At 43.4% G+C, this 18,067-nt stretch overlaps 1 protein-coding gene across 1 annotated transcript in view; it reads right to left on the bottom strand.

Annotated features, from left to right (window-relative positions):
- Positions 1–18,067, bottom strand: part of LOC131293993 (breast cancer anti-estrogen resistance protein 1) — a 124,373-nt gene that overhangs the window by 20,526 nt on the left and 85,780 nt on the right. Inside the window, exon 3 of the mRNA XM_058322042.1 lies at positions 15,490–15,717. Within this exon, the coding sequence (XP_058178025.1) occupies positions 15,490–15,717 (228 nt within the window). The remainder of the gene's footprint in view (positions 1–15,489; positions 15,718–18,067) is intronic.

Raw genomic sequence — 18,067 nt, 5'->3', positions numbered from 1 at the left:
ATTTTTGGTTTATGGGTTGTCTTTCTTTTCCTTCCCGAATTATGGTGTTTCTTAACGTGGTAGATTGGCTAGGATTTACACCCGGGATTTTAACGTCCCGGGACGCTTGGATCTAGTTAACCCTCGTTATCCCTCCGGAAGATCCCAAGAGCGAGGTTTACACAGGCGTTTCTATTCGCTGGAAGTGTCTGTCAGCCAATCAAAGCGATAAAAATAAATCACCATTTGCTGGTTTGAAAATATCATAGGATGATACATTTCTAACAACATCCGACGAAACATACAAGTCAATCAATATACCGAGAATGGGGGAGCTTATGGTTTTCTATATGCGCCACTCACCGTCGAATGATTGCGATTAGTTAAATTCTGTTCAACACGGAGAATGGCGCTGATTCCACTTTCACTTGGGGAGCGTGTCCTATAGAGGTTTAATTCAAATCATCATATATCATCGAGGGGCAGATAAATGTGCGGTACGCATTAGATTAGTGTTCCCGCTTCAATCAAGGGTTGTTTGATACAAGCGATAGCATGTTGGTAGCGCTTATTGCACATGCAGTCGGAACCAACACGACAAGATGACATAGCAGGAGAGGTGTGCCAGCGTAGATTAAATATATATTCGTTAAGGTGTAGTCTACACAGCACCAACCTGTTCCTGTCATTCCGGTGTGCCATGTTGACAATTTGTTGAGTGGAAAAAGTGTGCAGCTATGGCTTCCAAAGGGGCTTAGTAATCAAGTGCCGTACCGGTATGCGCCTCGACAGTGGCGTGTCTCCACTTCCAGTGAGTGGTGTGACATGCGTGACGAGAAATAAATCGCGTTTCCCTCGCGAGCTGTATGTCTACGAAACGGGCGAATGTGGAACCGCGCCTGTCACCCGGTCGGTGTTGATGGGGACACTAATAGGCTGACCCTTGGAGTGGCCAAAGGCTTCACTCGCGGGTGTCTCTCCAGTGTCCAGCTGCTCGCCTTTCGTTACTGCCCGGTAAAAGTTGTCGTACGAAGAGGTCAACTGCAACACCGTGCCACATGGTTCATCGGGCATATGTAGCTGCATTAAAACGCGGAATGTTGCAGTTTATGTTGACCAAATCGCAAACGATCCCTACGAGCCAGCGGACGAGACGTGGCGCGGCCCTACTTCACAGGAAGGCGATCTAATTTGATTAAGATTTATTTCGCATGTCACACAGCGGGTTCAGCGTGACGCGGGTTTCACATTCAACGAAACTGCTGGATCTGATGAATTGTGGTAAAAGTTGTGTCCACGCAGAATCCAATTTATTGTTGGGATATCGGGGACACATTGCTGTGTGCGTGATATCAGAAGAAACACAAAATCGAACGGTGGTATCACAAGAGTTTGTAGCCAGTTGGAGTTCGTTGTAGCGTTTATGGTTTGGTTAGACATTTTTTTATATATATCGTTTTTATCGGACAACAGCTACCGTAGAAGCACCATACTTGGCGCGGGTCCAAACTTGGCGCACTTTCTAATATTTTCTTCGATATTAGACTATTTCCAAATAATTTCAGACTAAAATATGGAGTTAAATATTTGTTTATGTTTGTACAATACATCCGCATCAAAACTTGTTATTGGTTTTTAGTTATTGAATGTATATATAATTAAATGAAAAATTCCATCTCTTAAGTGCGCCAATTTTTACTCGCGTTAGCAACGATGCTAAGGAGTGGGTTCAACTGTTTCCAATAATTTATACGCAAAGGGAAAATTATTAGGGATTTTATCAATCAGAAACTGTTAAAAAGTAAGTATTTTCAATGAATCGTGGTTAGATTCGGCGCTTTTTGAGATTTTTATGCTAATTTTGAAGCGAACAATTTTGCGCCAAGTTTGGCTCACAGTGTTCCTAATTATTCTCCGTGGAGAATATGACTGTTTGCGCTGCTAGATATTTTTGAATCATAGAAGGCTTTGATGAATGAGATTATAAAAGTTAGCGATGAGATATGTAGTTTTATTTCCACGAGAGAAGCCAAAGTCCACTGCAAAAAAGCTAAATTGTTTTTTAAATTGCTGTTGAAAAGTGTTTCTATTGTTTTAAGTTTACTTTTGAATATATCTGTTGAATTCAATGAACTACATCCATTTTGTTTTAAGTGCGCCAAATTAGGAACACATCGCGCCAAGTAAGGAACATTGCAAAAACCATGCGCCAAGTTAGGAACATAATGTGCCACACAAATAGTTTCTGAAACTTGAAGAAATAACAATTCAAGAGTTTCTCACTTATTTTTCTTATATTCTATGGTAGTTAGGCTAGCACTGTGCAAAAAATGGTATGATTTGACCGAACATTTTTTTTGTTGTTCAACTTTTTATGCAGAATTTCCTTAACCGCGCCAAATATGGTACATCTACGGTACTAACCTACTAAAATAAATCTATTTCGTGATTATGAGATGTATGAAACAGAAGGTATGAATAATTGGGTATTAGTATGTTACTCAGAATTAATTTTTTTAGAACTTTTTATAAGATTATGTAAGAATGGGCGAAGCGGTCATAAAACCTTTCCATCCAGAAACGGCCCCAAAAACTGCCATCACTAGGTCCTTCACTAGTGACACAAACAGAGGGTGTTCTTCAACTCACAAAAAAATAAACTTTATGCCACCATGAGGTTGTTCTCGTTCAGTGCTGCCCATTTTCCGCTTTCTATCGCAAAACCATCCGGGGAAAATAGATGCCACCAAGTCAAGACAATTTGAGGACGGCCCCAAATGGAAGTTTCCTAAAAAGTTGTACGGGCGAGGCGTATGGAAAAAAATATAAAAATTACAATAATTTAAAAGTAAAATTTTCTAGCGCTTCTCCCACCGCAGGCGGATGTCAAGCTTTTTGTCACTTTTGCTGGCCCATTTAAAATGAGCCAAAATCAATGAATTCACGAAGGCAGGGAGAAGTACACAAAATGGTCGAACCAGCACAACGAATCGACCCGGGGGCCAGGCAGCGTCTATCCGATTAAATTGTGCGTTCATTTATTTAACTTCCGGTGGGGCCGGTAGTTGCTCCCGCGTCCCGAGTGGCGGTTGGATTTTCTTATCCCCTCCTTTTTCGGAAGAGAATTTCCATCTTTTCCGCGTGAAAGCCATAGGCCATCGTTTGTTTTCCATCGGTCATTAAATTTGGCATTAGCGCACCGAACCGTTCCCGCGGCGGGTTTGTTGTGAAGAGGGCTTTTCTTCGCTTGTAAAAGTTGCCGATTTTCCAGCAAATTTTAAATTCTTCGTATACTAAGCACATTATCCGGGACTATTTTGCAATTGATATCTTTTGCTTGATAATTGACTTTGCGAATTCGAGAGGATATTAAAGTTGTTTTGGTTAGATTCCCATTATGACCCTATGTTGTTTGGTTTTGTGTTATTTTGAAGTAGAAGTTATTGTAGCCGACGCCATCAGGCCGCGTCAATGTTCTACGCGCCGTTTTAAAGCCCGCCATTTCAAGTTTTGAACAATTATTCTCCCAACTGCCATATTTATCGATAAAATAAACAAGACAAAGAAAGGTCAAATCGTTCCTACTCCTGTCCATTTTATACCTCTGATAGTGTTTCTTCATGATAATCTGTAACAGTTTTGAAGTACTTCATAGCCGCGAGGAGTACTATTGTCAGCAGAGGTGTATATTTTTTTATTTTTCAAAACAAACATTTTATTACCATTTCTGGTAGCCAATCCATAAACCCACCATCTCAATGGCTTTGGTTAATTGATGGCGACCTGATATCGGCTCTCCCGGCCCTCAATAAGCTGCCGTTATTTACTGCCGGACCACACCGCGTCGACTGGAGTATTGGCCGAGGAATTAATGGATGCATTCGAATTTACCAAATTTGGGAAACGAAACCGGTAATGGCGGGGTTTCTCACTCTCATAAAATCTGCACTGAGAGTAAGGAAAAAAAAGGTCCGTTCCATTATGACACCCTGTCGATTTTCAGTCAGCATATATTTTGACTATCGAGTATGGAAAAACGGATACGGTGAGGCCACCGAGCAGACCGGGAAAAATAGAGGAGCAGTTAAACGTAAGCCGATTACACATTGACCTCCAACTTTTTATTCGATTTTTGGTTCGACTTGGAGGCACCGCCTTTTGCTAACCTACTGGAACCTTAAACATTTTGTTCTTATTTCTTTGACGAATGACGCTTTGGACCACTTTAATATCGTGACACTCTCTCGACCTTAACGGTAGTTAATTGGTGCATAAAATAAAAGTAAATAGACTTTCGAGATAGGAACGACGGCCGAGATCAGTCAAAGGAATGAATTAACTTTCAAGTTATCTTGCTCGCCTTGATATTTGCTCTTCAGCAGGGCGCACCCCACTGCCTTCACCTGGAACGTAGCCGATAAATTGTCAATTAAAATACGCTGTTTTGTCTTTCGGCGCCGAATGCATTTTATGGACATTCGTATAGTGAAGAAGAACAAAAAACATGAAAATTGTCCTTCGGCGAGGTAAAATCAAATAAATTAGCTTTCAATCGAACCTTCCAGACAAATTGTGCCGATTATCTCTGAGCCTTGTCACTGATCGGTAATTGTTATCGTTCGTGATGTTTGCGTTGACTTTTGACAATCCTTTGCTACGAGATGTACAACAGAGTCTTCAAAAGTATTCGAATGAATAAACGAAAATCGGAAATGCTCTGTTAATAAAATAGAAACGGCGCATTGTCAAACACACTTTCCGACCTGTTGTTGATGCGCGTGGCAAAATTCCTACATCGATCCAGCTTTGGCGAGGATTCTTCTTCTTTTGTCCCTCTTTGCAGGACCTTTCGAACGGCCGAATTTGCATAATGCCCGTAATAAATTTTCTAGCTTTCAAATTGAAATTTATTATTTCGAACTCAACGGAGCGGGGAGATTCCGCGAGGACTCCGCTCTCCACACACACACACGCACACAACCGTTAGGATACTAAAGATAGCGGAAGAAGTTGGTGATGTGGTCCGCATCGGTAATGACCGGGCAAGAAGTGTGAAGCGCAATAATAAAAAACCAGGGTATTCTGGACAGCTCCGTTCGCCAAAGCCAGTTTGCTTCTTGATTTTTATGTTTATGACACACCCAACTTTCCGATCGATTGGGAAGGTTTTGCGGTCGTTCGTTCGAAGTCAGAAGTCGTTCATCTTTTACGATGGCACAAAAATCAATAAAAAATGTTGCGTCCAACTAGGACTCAGCAGTGATCGCCGTCGGTAGATCAGTCGGAGGGTAATAAAAGATGGAAACAAAACGACTCCGCGCTTGTTTTATTGCGTGCAGTCGACGACGGCTAGGAACGGTCTTAAAAATGCGACTAAATTCAATCAACCGAACTAGCCTTAATCCTTACGGAGGCTGTTGTGCAGGCTTAGAGTATGTAAGCCAATAAATTTTAAAAGTTTACTTTTTAACTGTGCTTCAGAATAAAGGTATTGTGCTTCTGATAACAGGTAATATTGTGAAATCCACATTGTTTGCATCCAATCGAGTTGTGGATTATGACGAACGAGGCGCGAGGGATGGCTGAAGCCACAAGGAATCGAAACGTAGGTAATCCCACGGAATGACAAGTGGTAGCTATAAATCTTAAGCACTCGTACGGACACAAAGAACTACTACACGCAGGTAAGTACAACATGCCACCAGGGACAGTCTCCGGGCAGTGAGTGAATGTGCGTCCGAATGTTTCCCTTGAGTGTAAGTGCCCCCGCGGTTGGCGACAAGTGGTTCACCATCGGTTTATGATCGCCATATCTTAATGTGATAAATTAGGATTTAAGATCATTTGCATAAGTGCACCGGGGAGATACGTGGGGACAAATGGATTGATACCGACGCGTGACTACGGTTTATGAGCAAGAAAATGAAAAAAAATTTAAAAACCTGATGCAGAACTACCGGTGGTGGTAAGGTAAACGTTCCGCCACTGGTACCAATGCTAGCATATGGTTATTTTATCTGAGGAATCCGACAGGATTTTTGCGACTTAACACCGTTACGGTGGATGGTGGAGTGGGATAAAGAATTAGACAGGTGTCGCTAGACATATTCGGGGTAAAGTCTACCCTAAATGCGTAGGTAATTGTAACTTATCGCCATTGGAGACATCGAGACCATATTTTCTAATGCATGTTTTAAGACGCCTTACTTTTTCGGCGTAGGGGTAGCAATTCGTGTAAATTTGAAGCGGTGGGTTTCGCTACAGTTGTTTTGTCCACCTGTATGGCAATTTCGCAAGTCCCCCGAGAGCTAAGCCAATGATCTCGGTCGACAAAGTAGATCTCCTGCCAACGCGAGTTCAATCTAGTGGCGCGCCTTCTTCTAACGGGCCTTTGCTGGACAAGCTTCGATTACTTGATTTACAACCGAGTCAGTTCGTTCCAGCCTCAGCATCCCCCACTCGTGTCCCAGCAAGGTGGCAAAAACTCGGCAAAATGTAGTTCGTTCAATCATGCCAAGCGGTCACCCGAGGGAGTCCCGTGGCGAAGCGGAGGATGCACCATTCCGTAGGATGCGCCGGGCAGCCGCAGTTTATTTGCATTCGACCCACATGCATAACACGGGCATCCGCAAATGCGGTCTAAACCCTAAACCGGACCAAACACACCTAATGACACATCTTGGCGTGTCGGAGAGTAAGGCTCCAGCTTGTTGCGGTGTTGCAACTGACCGCAAGTTCTCGTTACAAGTGAGTCAGCAGCAGTAGGGGAAAGGACTCGACATGATCGGGGTGCGCGCCCGACTTTTTGCGTGGGTTTTTTCATTCAGCGTTTTGCGGTTACGACCCGATGAATGGAAAAATGGCACGAGAAAACTGGAACGAGTTTAATGGAAAACGTCGCGACCACATGCACGAAGCGCGGGGTTTTGGGTGAGTTTCGCAGGAAGTGCTACCCACTGCTTCCAGGACGGGTTTCAGCTGATTCAGTTGTTGCAGGACAAATTACAACGTTTTTTACGCAACGCGATATAACGGTATGCTGTAAGTTACAGTTTTGATTTATGCTCTTTGTCAATAGAACAAACAAGTTTATTTGGCTCAATTGCATTTCTGGAAATTAATTTTATAAAAAAAATTATATGACTCAGTAAACTTGGCCAGTAAACTTTCAGTATAAGAAATTCCAGCGTTGAAAAGCTGATTTGCAAATCTTTCAAAAAACGAATCAAACTCGAGAATAAGCAATTAGTTCTAATCATGTATAAACATGTATAAACTGTTTGAAATATCTGTCGAATAATTTTCTTCGTAGAATTAAAAACTATACAAAATCAGCGAATTTATCTTCACAAGTTGAACGTGCACTGGTTTGCAACAAAGACTATTCAACCACAGGCACATGATTGAGCCTATTGCCAGCAATTTCTCGCCTCCATCTTGCCAATTGCATCCAATTTAATGGCGATGAAGCTGGTAGACGATCCGCAGCCAACATTGCAGTCATGTGAATTCAAATGAATTCTTCCAGCGGACCTTGGGTGAACGGGAGAGGGCGCATAAATGCAGTTAAAGTAGCAATTTAACACCCTTTGGGCCGATTTCATATGTTCTTTTTTTCTTTTTTCTCCTCTGTCGTGCTTCCCACAATCTCGGCAAACCACATACTTGGTGCACCCGTGGAAGCATATTTCTGCGGTCCATATTTCTTCATTGACCCGCGTCGTGTCGATGATCGTTTTGCAATTGAAGCACCAATTGCACTGGAGGAATGTGATTTAAATTGAAGCGAACGACACATGAGTTGTCGCAGAGTTAAACTAGTTTAATGACAAAACGGAAACCGTAACGGGGTAAATATTCCAGTAGCGTAAACGTTTAGCGGTTTTAATAGTTGAGGATGTTAAATTTTAAAAGCCCATTTGTTGAGCACCACCACCACAAAATAAAATCTGTGCACAACGGTACTTGTTTTAGTGTCGCTAACCATCTACTGGCTACCGTTTCCTAATTAATTTCGCATTAAACCGTGAAGCGAAAGCGAGCTGAAGCTCTCGTAATGGCGGTAATACCAAAGTCGAAGGACACACGCTGTTGGTGGCAAAGGTGTTACACGGGAATTAACGTTCAATCTGGTGCCGCCCTCGGTGCGGTAGCGTCGTAATGACCATCATCTTTGAACGAGGAAATCGTTCTAAGAAATTAGCCAACCAAACCAGAGAATGATTCTGGGAGCCTTTTTCCCGCTGGAAAGGCAGACGAAGATGGTGAACTGTGTAAGTGCAGGTTGTTCAAAATTTATGAAAATGCTTGTTAGCAACGAGAGTACGACGTTTCGAGGTTAGGGTGGAACCGAACGGGACAAGGTTGTATTAATTTCAGGAAAAAACAGGAAATAACATGGGGAGGGTGGCAACATTGGACAGGAATGAATGCGCTTTGCTGGCGATTGAAAGTATGTTCCACCTCCGTAAAACACAAGCGGCACCGGATAGGGATAATTAAAATTCTCTCAAGCGGATAAAAATATTGAAGAAAATTTGGAAAAGTGATGGTTGAGCGACAAAAGAAAAAACAGGCGAGATTCTTGGCGTTGGTGTTTGCTGGTTATTATCGTCGTTAGGACGGATTTATGTGCCTTGAGATACTTAAATCATTACAAGATGTGCTAGAGGCAACCAACCTGATACACTGCCTTTTAGTAAGCGGTTGGAAGGGAGTTTAGGAGGGGGGCCTGATTACTTAAGAAACCCGCTCCACCTTCGCCTTAAACTTTGAGGCGGAGGATACATAATTAATGGATGCAAATTGAAATTATTTGTCTAGAAACGAACTTGCGGAGAGTCGATTTATTTAAGATTGCGTTGGTTAGTTATGCAAATCTTTCGTTGGAGTTTGATTAATTAGAAACCCATCGCTTTTGTTGAACATGGATAAAGATTAAAATGAACGGTAAATACAATTCTAGATCATCGGATTTACCGTCTAAAATTACTAAACTTCAATAATGGTGAGCTAACCTGACCTTCACGACGGCGCCAGATTGTACAAGTAGAATGCCTTCACGACACATTCTAGCATTCCACAGGGGAAACATACTTTTTCGTACCCTTTTTCCTCCTGCCTATTTCACCGTCATACGTGGAAGGCCATATGTTACGATTGTTTGTCAACATTGTCGCAAAAACAACGAGCAGATCCACACGCGCCATTTGCAATCGCTCGCGGCTTCTGATTGTCGCGGGAAGTATGTAAAGTAGAAGCATTTTCCGATCCTGGCCTCACGTTTCCGTTGGTTATCTCCGGCGACGGGGGCAAAGAGAGTAGTGAACAGCACGTTCCAGCGGCCTAGACACCACCATGCGTGCGCCATGCCGTTATTAACCGGAGACCACAACACAACGTGGTTCGAGGAGGAAATGCGTAATATAAAAAAGATGATTGCGTGAAAAACGTGCCCAGCAGACAAAACTTTGCCACCTTGGGTGGCCTTGCGGAAGAGTGCCGTTGCGTGGGACGGGAAAGCCAAAGGGGTTTATGCTGTCAACTGATAAGCCACCGCCGAAGGGGAAAGTAGCGGCTTACTTTCTGCGTTTCAAATAATTCGCTCGCGAAAGCTGCTAAAACAGCAGGCGCCAATATAAGAAGCATAAGAAATTTTGCCAAGTTTTTCCCGGTGTCGCGTGCAAATTGTACCCGAAGGCCGTAAACATTCCTTCCCCTCGATCGGAAAATGGGGTGGCATGGGTTGGGTAAATCGACGGTTTCCATTTTTCCGTGTGCTTTTCCTTCGCCGGCAGACGATCCACTTTCACTTTTGGTAATCCAATTTTCTGCCATTTTCTCGTAACACCAGCACGAAAAGAAAAATAAACATGGCATGCTCTTTGTGAAGCTTATGGCACCACTGTTCCGGAAGGCTCCATTACCTGCGCGTGACTACGATAAACCTGTTCCGGTACATTGTACGCAGCTTCCCATTGAACCAAGAAGCTGGCGGAATCTGGCGAACGCGTACGCGTAGGACCCCACAATGACAAATGAGTTCCTAAGGTGCGTACGTAAGGAAAGCAAGATTAAACATTGCGTTTACTTTCGATCGCGCGCTTGCAAAGGAGCCAAGACCAACGCCGCAGTCCAAAATCGAGGTACCATCATGGCGACAGGCTACGATAAACAAACAGTGAGCGAATGGAAAGGAAAGCCTCCTTTTTCCCGGGGAGTGGTAGGCGGAAATGATAAATCTGTGCGGTGCTCCCGGATGCGTACAACTCGGTGGCCTTGCCGTGGCGTGGTGTGAAAATGGCACACCCGAAACCTAGAGGCACGGCGACTTCCGGGGAACCGCACCAAAACCAGGATCCAGGTGGGAGGGAAAAGAATGCTAAATTAAGGCCATCAAACAACCCCGAGGCCAGCATGGTACCTTCCTCGAGGGCCCTTTCTGCTGGCCGTAGTTCGCCGCTAACCAAACACACGGAAGGCGCTATCCTGTTTTCTGGACGGAAGGTTATTTTTAGTACACCCGGTCGCGCCCTCTGCCGCTGTTGAATTCTTTATTAAATGAGTACGATCTAAGGAAATGATTATTTTCACCCGGTAGAACGAATGCGCAAGCATCGGAAGGTAAGGCGAAGGAAAGTTCTACACCATCCGTAGTTTGCTGGCTTCTCTCAGCGGGTGAAAGGATGCAAGATTGGGTTAACTTTTCTTCATTCAGCAGAACTTGAATGTGTTTTGTTTTTTTTTTCTTAAAATATTACTTTAGGCAACGGGTTAGTTTCACAAAAAAGGAAGGTGTATTTTAAATGTAAAAGAATATGGTACACAGAAGAAGCATATCTTCTCGCGCTAGTCTCCTTCAGGGATGTCTTATTAAAAGATATTAACAGAGGTGCTCGAAATTCATAACTCAATGAACATTTGTATAATTTCTAATTTCCTTACAGGCTGATTAGCTTTGCTCCCATTTGTAAGATATTTATTTTATTCTAGCAATAAACTTAATCTTACTTAAAGAAACTATTTTGAACGAGAGATCCCCCTTGCACAGACAAATCCTTATGAATAAACTTGGCCTGCAATGGAACGCGTATAAATCATTTGATTGGCTTACGGTTTTACGGAAGTCATTTAACAGAACTCATGTACCGTCCTACCAACGAAAGGCAGAAAAAACAACTTAGATAGCATCAAGGGGAAGAACCAAAACCAAAACAGGATCGAGGCTAGTGAGAAGAAAGTAAAGGAAAGTCACGTGCGTCCTTCACCGGGTTTGCGGCATGTGCTGCCGTACGAAAGCCGTTCTATCCGGTCCGGAGATCCCGTCAAAAGTTTTTACGAGTTGCTATTGGTTTCGATTTTACGACTAAATGAAAACGCACGCGATGCTTGCCGAACGATAATATTCCAGCCGCCATTCTGCGTGGAGCGGCTTCGGAAGATCTCTCGTCGAGAGTTCGATGGTTTTGAAAGGGTATGCCGGGCGTAAAATGTCATATAAAATAAATGACATCCGTTGGTGATAGCACTGGACGCGGCGTTAGAACAACACGAACGATAGCAAACGTGCGCTTTACATCTGCCCTTTTTCTGGGACCTGGGTTTGGGGTGTTTGGCTCTGGTTTTGCTTGGAATGGCTGCACGTAAAGTGTCGATCATTACACCCGAACTTCCAGGAACGCCAGCCTATCTACAGTGATAGGCTGTGTGTATGTTGAGGATGGCGAAATATGACAGTGGACAGCAGCTGTCACATACACAACACCGGTGAGCTTTTTTACCCCTCGAAACTATCTCTACCGACGTACATCCACGACACGGTATCATGGACAAAGTTTTATTTGGCCTCGAGTGGAAGGGAAGGGAAGTGGGCCGAAATGTGAAATGTGCATGCCGTCGGGCATGTTCCGCTAATTCCCATCACCCTTGTGTGACATTTCTGGCAGGGATGGGCACGGCATGATTGGACCACGAATTTATGAGACTTTCAAACCCCGATAAGGATTGACGATTCATCTCGTGCCCGGGGACGAAAGAAACCAGATCGAAATGCTTGTGTTGAAACGATTGGGAAGGTTGGGTTCATCCTGTCATGGAGGAGTGGTCAGGGTTGTTGTTTTGTCATTGAAATCCTTCGCCATTCTCGTGTGCGTGCTCCGGACGTTGCAATAAATCTTAACTTTCAAACGCTGACCTAACCAATGACGCTGGAAGGTTTCTTGTTGTTCCTATCCTAAAATCGATGCTATCGCCCAATCCAGGCTTTCAAACACTTTCAGCAAGGGAAATGCTCTAACCTACCATATCTCGACAAGAATAACACAGGTCTAAATTCCGGGTCAACAACAGTTGAAGCAGAACCACGTTGGGCCTCCTTTTAGAACAAGGATTGTTGAGGATTCCTTTAAAAGAAATTTTAGATATGCTACCTCGTATCAGAATTGCAGAAGTTAACAAACCCATTATGTGTTCGAGAGTTCATCTGCCCCGCAACAAAGAACGACGTCGGGCTTCGACATAAAGCATCTCGGAAAGTAATATGGCCGGCCAGTCTTAGGAGACCCCCCCTGAGGCAGCGTGTCTCGAGAACGCCTGCAGCCTCTTGACCCGGTTTGTTTTTTCAACGAAATGCGCAACCTCAGGTACCGAAAGCCCAAGATGGAACTAAAAAAGAAGAAGCAAAAAGAATGGTTAAACAATGGGAAACAATAGAAAACCCTCGAAGCATGTCCTTGTAGGAAACGGCAAAGAAAGAAAGCGATCCGACGGTATCGTGCAGGCGCAATTTATGTCCCATTAGGAATATTTCATTGCCGTACTGTCGTTCGACTTCGGCTTCGGTGCTTTGTCTTTCGCCAACGGCAGTGGGTCATGTCTTCATTTTTTGTTGACGCCGGGTCACCTGGCCTGCGAAGGTGGTGGTGATGGTGGTAGAAAGTTTTAACGAAGGACACTGGATCGGTCACCTGGAACTAGCATCTCCAATCAGTGTTGGGCCGTGAAAAAACAGAACGCACAGAAGAGTCAAGTTCCATTACAGGAGGATCTGGAAGGCGTGAGTCTGTTTTAGCTTTTGAAGCACTCCAGAACCTACCATTCGGCCGGTTGCCCGAGTCAGTTTTCATTGTTCGTTCTCTGAGGGTTGAAAAATCGCTCTAGAGGGTCGGTCGCTTTCGGGTTCTTTGTTGAGCAAGTGAAAGTGAAAGTTTTCAACTCACCCCACTTGCTCCGAAGGGAGGGATGTTTTAGTTAACTTTCTCCGCGCAAAAAAATATTTTGTATAAGCGAAACACCTTCCAACGACAAGGCCACCGCAGCAAACGCCTCTTGCGTGCCGTTCCGTCTGTCGTTTACAACCCGTTAATGCACCATCAGCGAGAACTTTCGCAAACTCCCCGCCGAGGGGTTGTGGCACAACAAAACATCAAAGCACCCCAAACTCATTCTGACAGTTCTAAAACCAAGCAACCACGGGGGAAGATGCCTTTCCTATCTTTGTTATGGGCAAAAGTATGAAATTTTATCGCCTTCCGTTGGCTTTCCCCAAATTTGGCAGAATGTTTTGTCCTCCAGCTGTCCTTGACATTTGCTCGGTGCCAGCGGAAAAGTTGTCGTCCCCGGTTAGCGGCCGACATTCCCGGTGTTCCGGTGTTTGGTTTCGGAAGCTGTTAGGGGGTCTTGATTTATGCTCATTGATTTTTGTGGTACGCTTTTTCCGATGCTGCAGAAGTGGGGCATCGGGAAGGGAAGACCATTGCGAGATGATTGAGTTTTGAACCGGTGGGTGATAAAATCGACTGTGCGGGCATGTTTCTCGAGCCCCCAGCCTTTACAATGATGCCCTTTTCGGCCACACTCACACACGATCAACAAAAGTTAATTTCGAACTCCCACTGTGGAGTTTTGGTATATTTCAGTAGGCAAGTGGTAAATTTCCAAACACCGGCTGATTGATGCGGAAAGCTTCGAACTCCACGGCCGAACAGATTCCAATTCCAAATAATCTATGCGATGGTCCATAAATATTCGATCGTCTAACAGGCGGGGGAACTTGTTTCGGAAGAACGAGGCCGAAAAACTTCACTAAATAAATTTTACAAACCAAATGTGTGCCGAAACTTTCTCAATAAACCAGTGCCGGGTGGAAAGTAGCGCTACGGCGCCTATGCTTTGTGCTCTTAATCACAACTTTGACATTGCCACACATTGGCTTGTGCCATTATCTCTATACAGGTCATATGGTTCATGAATCGTTGATGTGTTAACTCTTAAAGGTACAGCAACTGACTAATTGCAATGTTCTTACATATCGAACCATAAATTAAAGACATGACTTGATGTCTTTAAATTGTTGTTAAATTGTTGAGATTGTTGAAGGCGTTGTAGTAAAATTAAGTTTCCAAACTTAGAAAACAATATGTTTGATCTCGACTCTTAAGAAATAAATTATGAAGGCTATTTTCACATGTTAAAGACAAAACACGTTTGTGATACTATGATACTATAATATTAATATTGACATTCTGAATACACTGCTTGGGTTAGTAGATAATATGTAAAACGCTGCACTACAAAAGCAAACGTTACCACAAACAAACCTAAAAATGTTCTAAAATTATGTAAATTAAAATAAATGTATTAACAGAAGAAATATTAAACTTAGATTTTCTTACTTTTTGTACGGGGGTTTGACAGAACGCATCGAGAAAGTTGACAAATCGCGTTGTTATCTCATGTTAACCTCTAATGTTCTACTCATGTTCTGCTCTAGTCTGTGCTCTTAAGGGTTAGTTTGATTTGAACCATCCCAAATTTGCCTTATCTCTAGTGTGCTATTTTTTATGTCTCAATTTAACTGCGGCCGCATGTGCTGTGAATGGGCATACGGAGAGATTTTGTACAGAAACGAAGGACCTTTCATTTATATTCAAATAAGGGACTGTTGTGGCGTGCGGATCGGAAAAAACCATGTCACACACACTCCAGCTCCGGCAGTCCTATATCCGCTTGCTAGTTACCGGGGTGATACGATTATGTCGGAAATCCTTGTTTTTATACGTCCTAACATTTTTTTAGAAGGAAATTTTCAAATAGCATGCACCGACCTTGCTGATGGCCATCCTGCAGTGATCCAGTTTGCCCGACCACAAAATAGATTGTGGTTTGCGGCGGTTTGAGGCAACGGATTACCTTTTAACCTCGAACTTGGGATTAAGATTGTTATCGTTGGATTAACTTGACCAAGGGAGAGGTAGCCATGGGTTAGTGGGGGATTGGGGTCTACCCTGTCCCCAACTAGTATTGACGCAGTGACTCCCGGGATATGTCAATCTATCCATCCTGTGAGCTACGTCTCCACCGCTACATCCGCCAAGTCCTAATCCTCAACTAAATCCTAATTACTGAAACGAACTCGAATGCGCCTCACCGAGACAACCCAAACCAAGCGCGTCAAATAGCTGGAGAGCCAAGGAGAGCCTCCTATCCGGTCGGTTAGGAAATCGATCTTACCTTATTGGGCATGATGTGCCAGGAGCGACGTTTGCCCTGCCGCTGGCTGCCATTGCTGATGCTGCTGTTGCTGCAGAGCGACGTGTTCTCGTAGATTTCGCTCGGGATCGGGCTGTTGAGGTTGGTGGTCGAGTCGATCGTGGGGCAGGGCGACGAGGCGGGCGATAGCGTGAAGCAGCCCGAGTCGTGCGATTGAATAATTTTTAATCTGTTACCCGGACAGATACCCTGCGGAAGAGGAAAGCGAGAGAAGAAAGCGGGTGTGGTAAGCAAATGGAATTATTCTACACCAGTCGGAGGGGACACGGGACTGCGGCTAACCGTTGGGAGTTTGGTTTTGTGGTCTGAGTTTAAAAATAAAAGTAAACAAATTCAACATGAAATTGCGAAAATCAAACATCGACTACAAGTGGAAGAGTTCAATTTAAATCCCCCCAAAAAAAACCCGACTGTATTGAAAACAAATAAGCTCCTTGCTTTTGCCTTCTATTTGCTTCGATCCATTGCCACGGTCCACTGCATCGTGGAACAATATTTGTCCTGGCGTACACTAAAAAAAAAACAGAAACACACAAAAGGACAATGCAAACAACAGCAAATCGATTCGAAAATAATCAGATAAAACCCAAACCGCCCCAACGATTCCTCCCCCCAAAACGTGACGCCGGCCTAACATTTCGTTGCTGTATTTGCGTTGCTAAGCAATCGAACGCAACCGAAACGGATGCATTTGATGACGGTGAAGATCTGTATCCGGTTCCTGAGTAGTGTTGGAGTCGAGTACAACTTTTAGACGCACACTCAGCTCGCTTGCATTCCGGCGATACTGTTAAGAATAGGTTTCGGTTGTGGAGCACACAAAAAAAAAACGATGCAAACATTTTCCTCTAAAATCTTTTCCTCCTGCGAACAAAGGATTCAGAGGGAAAAACAATCTATCGTCATGTAATCCCGCTGAGAGCTTCTTCGCTTCCGAAGGCGATTTGTAAACGGCCATGGACGTTGAACTCGAATCGATTCGGAACGGATAGGGACGAACCAATACGCATCTGAAAACGGTTTTTCGTTGGAGACAGGATAGCTCGCAGGGGATTCTGTTTTTTGCTAGATTGTATACCATCATAAGCCCTAGAAACGGCATGGCACGGTACTCGGTGCGTTGCGTATGATGGATCCAAAATTTTCGCATGACAGCGAATGAAAAAGTTAAATTTGTTATTTTTTACAAGATGCTTTTCCGGCTTTTTTACGTAGCACAGTATGTGTCTCTGTTCCTACAATTTTCAACGGCCATTGTAAGCAGTCCAGAAAACGAGCTGTAGTTGACGAGATGGTTGGATCGATGATCGATTTCCAAATGGAAATGTGCGATTGTTTTTCCAATCGCGTTCTCGTAGCAAAGGAGCGGTGGCTATTGTTCTTCGCTTTGAGTGGTACTGTAAGTTTCTCGTTTAATTTCTTCCTTCGCCACGTCCTTCCGCCAGCGACATTGGTGTAATCAACGTCACGGCGTGTGACACGGAACGTGATTGTTTTCTTTTCTCCGGGACGCTGCCAGCATCCATCCATCAATATTGTCAGGATGGGCAGGAAGTTTACGAGACAAAAAAACAAAATTGTATAAAAAGGAAAAGATAAATTGAAATGTCCCCACCACCGAAACGAGGCAGGTGAAAAACACTGACGTGAAAAAAACATCCCCCCATAGACCTTTTTTTCGTAATTGACAAACTTCTCAGATTCGAACCGTGCCCGGAACTCACTGACACTTTCACTTACTTCGACACACTTTCCGCCTCTTTGTCTGAAGGGAACACATTGTTATCAATCGTGACGAAGAGACAAGGATTGGGAAGGAAAAGTTTTATCAGCAGAAGTTAGAAATGTTCAGGATGGCGTAACAAGCACAAAAAGTGAAATTGACTTTACTTGAACAAAAAAAAAATTCTACGTATCTATCGTGGGATGCAAGCAATGTCACAACAACTCGAACCATATGAGGCGAACAAAATTTCATAATTTTCCTACTGCGTAGAAAACTTTCTGTTAAAATTTGATCAGAGGAAGATTGGTTTGGTATGTAAATAACATTTGACACAAAGATTTACGTAAGACGTTTTTACGGCGAAAAACTTCAGTTCCAATACATTAACATGCGGCCCAAACTGGCTATACCAGTGATGTCAAACTAGTTTCACCTTGCGGGCCGCATTTCCTCCCAAAATAGGTTCGCGGGCCGCATTTTCTCCCAAAATAGGCTCGCGGGCTAAACCATATAATTGATTGGAGTGATGAAAATATGTTCTTATCAATGTGGTTTTATCTTAACAGTCAATCATGTTTTACATTTTCACATTTTTTTCATATTATGTTACTTCTTATAAAATTTACAAATTTAGAGTAGAAGAGAGGGTTTGTTGCTCAATCGTTTTCCAAATTTTAACGAATTCAAATCAAGTTTATTGAAATATATGTTGCAGTTCAACACTATTGTGTATTTTGTTAATGATTTTAGAAAAGTAAAGGTATATAATTACAATAGCTAACTTATTGCTCCGCATTTGTTATTTTGTTTGGA

Source organism: Anopheles ziemanni, chromosome 2 (assembly GCF_943734765.1).
Source record: "Anopheles ziemanni chromosome 2, idAnoZiCoDA_A2_x.2, whole genome shotgun sequence".
Taxonomy (NCBI): Eukaryota; Metazoa; Arthropoda; class Insecta; order Diptera; family Culicidae; genus Anopheles; species Anopheles ziemanni.
Note: the sequence above shows the minus strand (reverse complement) of the source record. Positions and strands in the feature narration are given on the sequence as shown.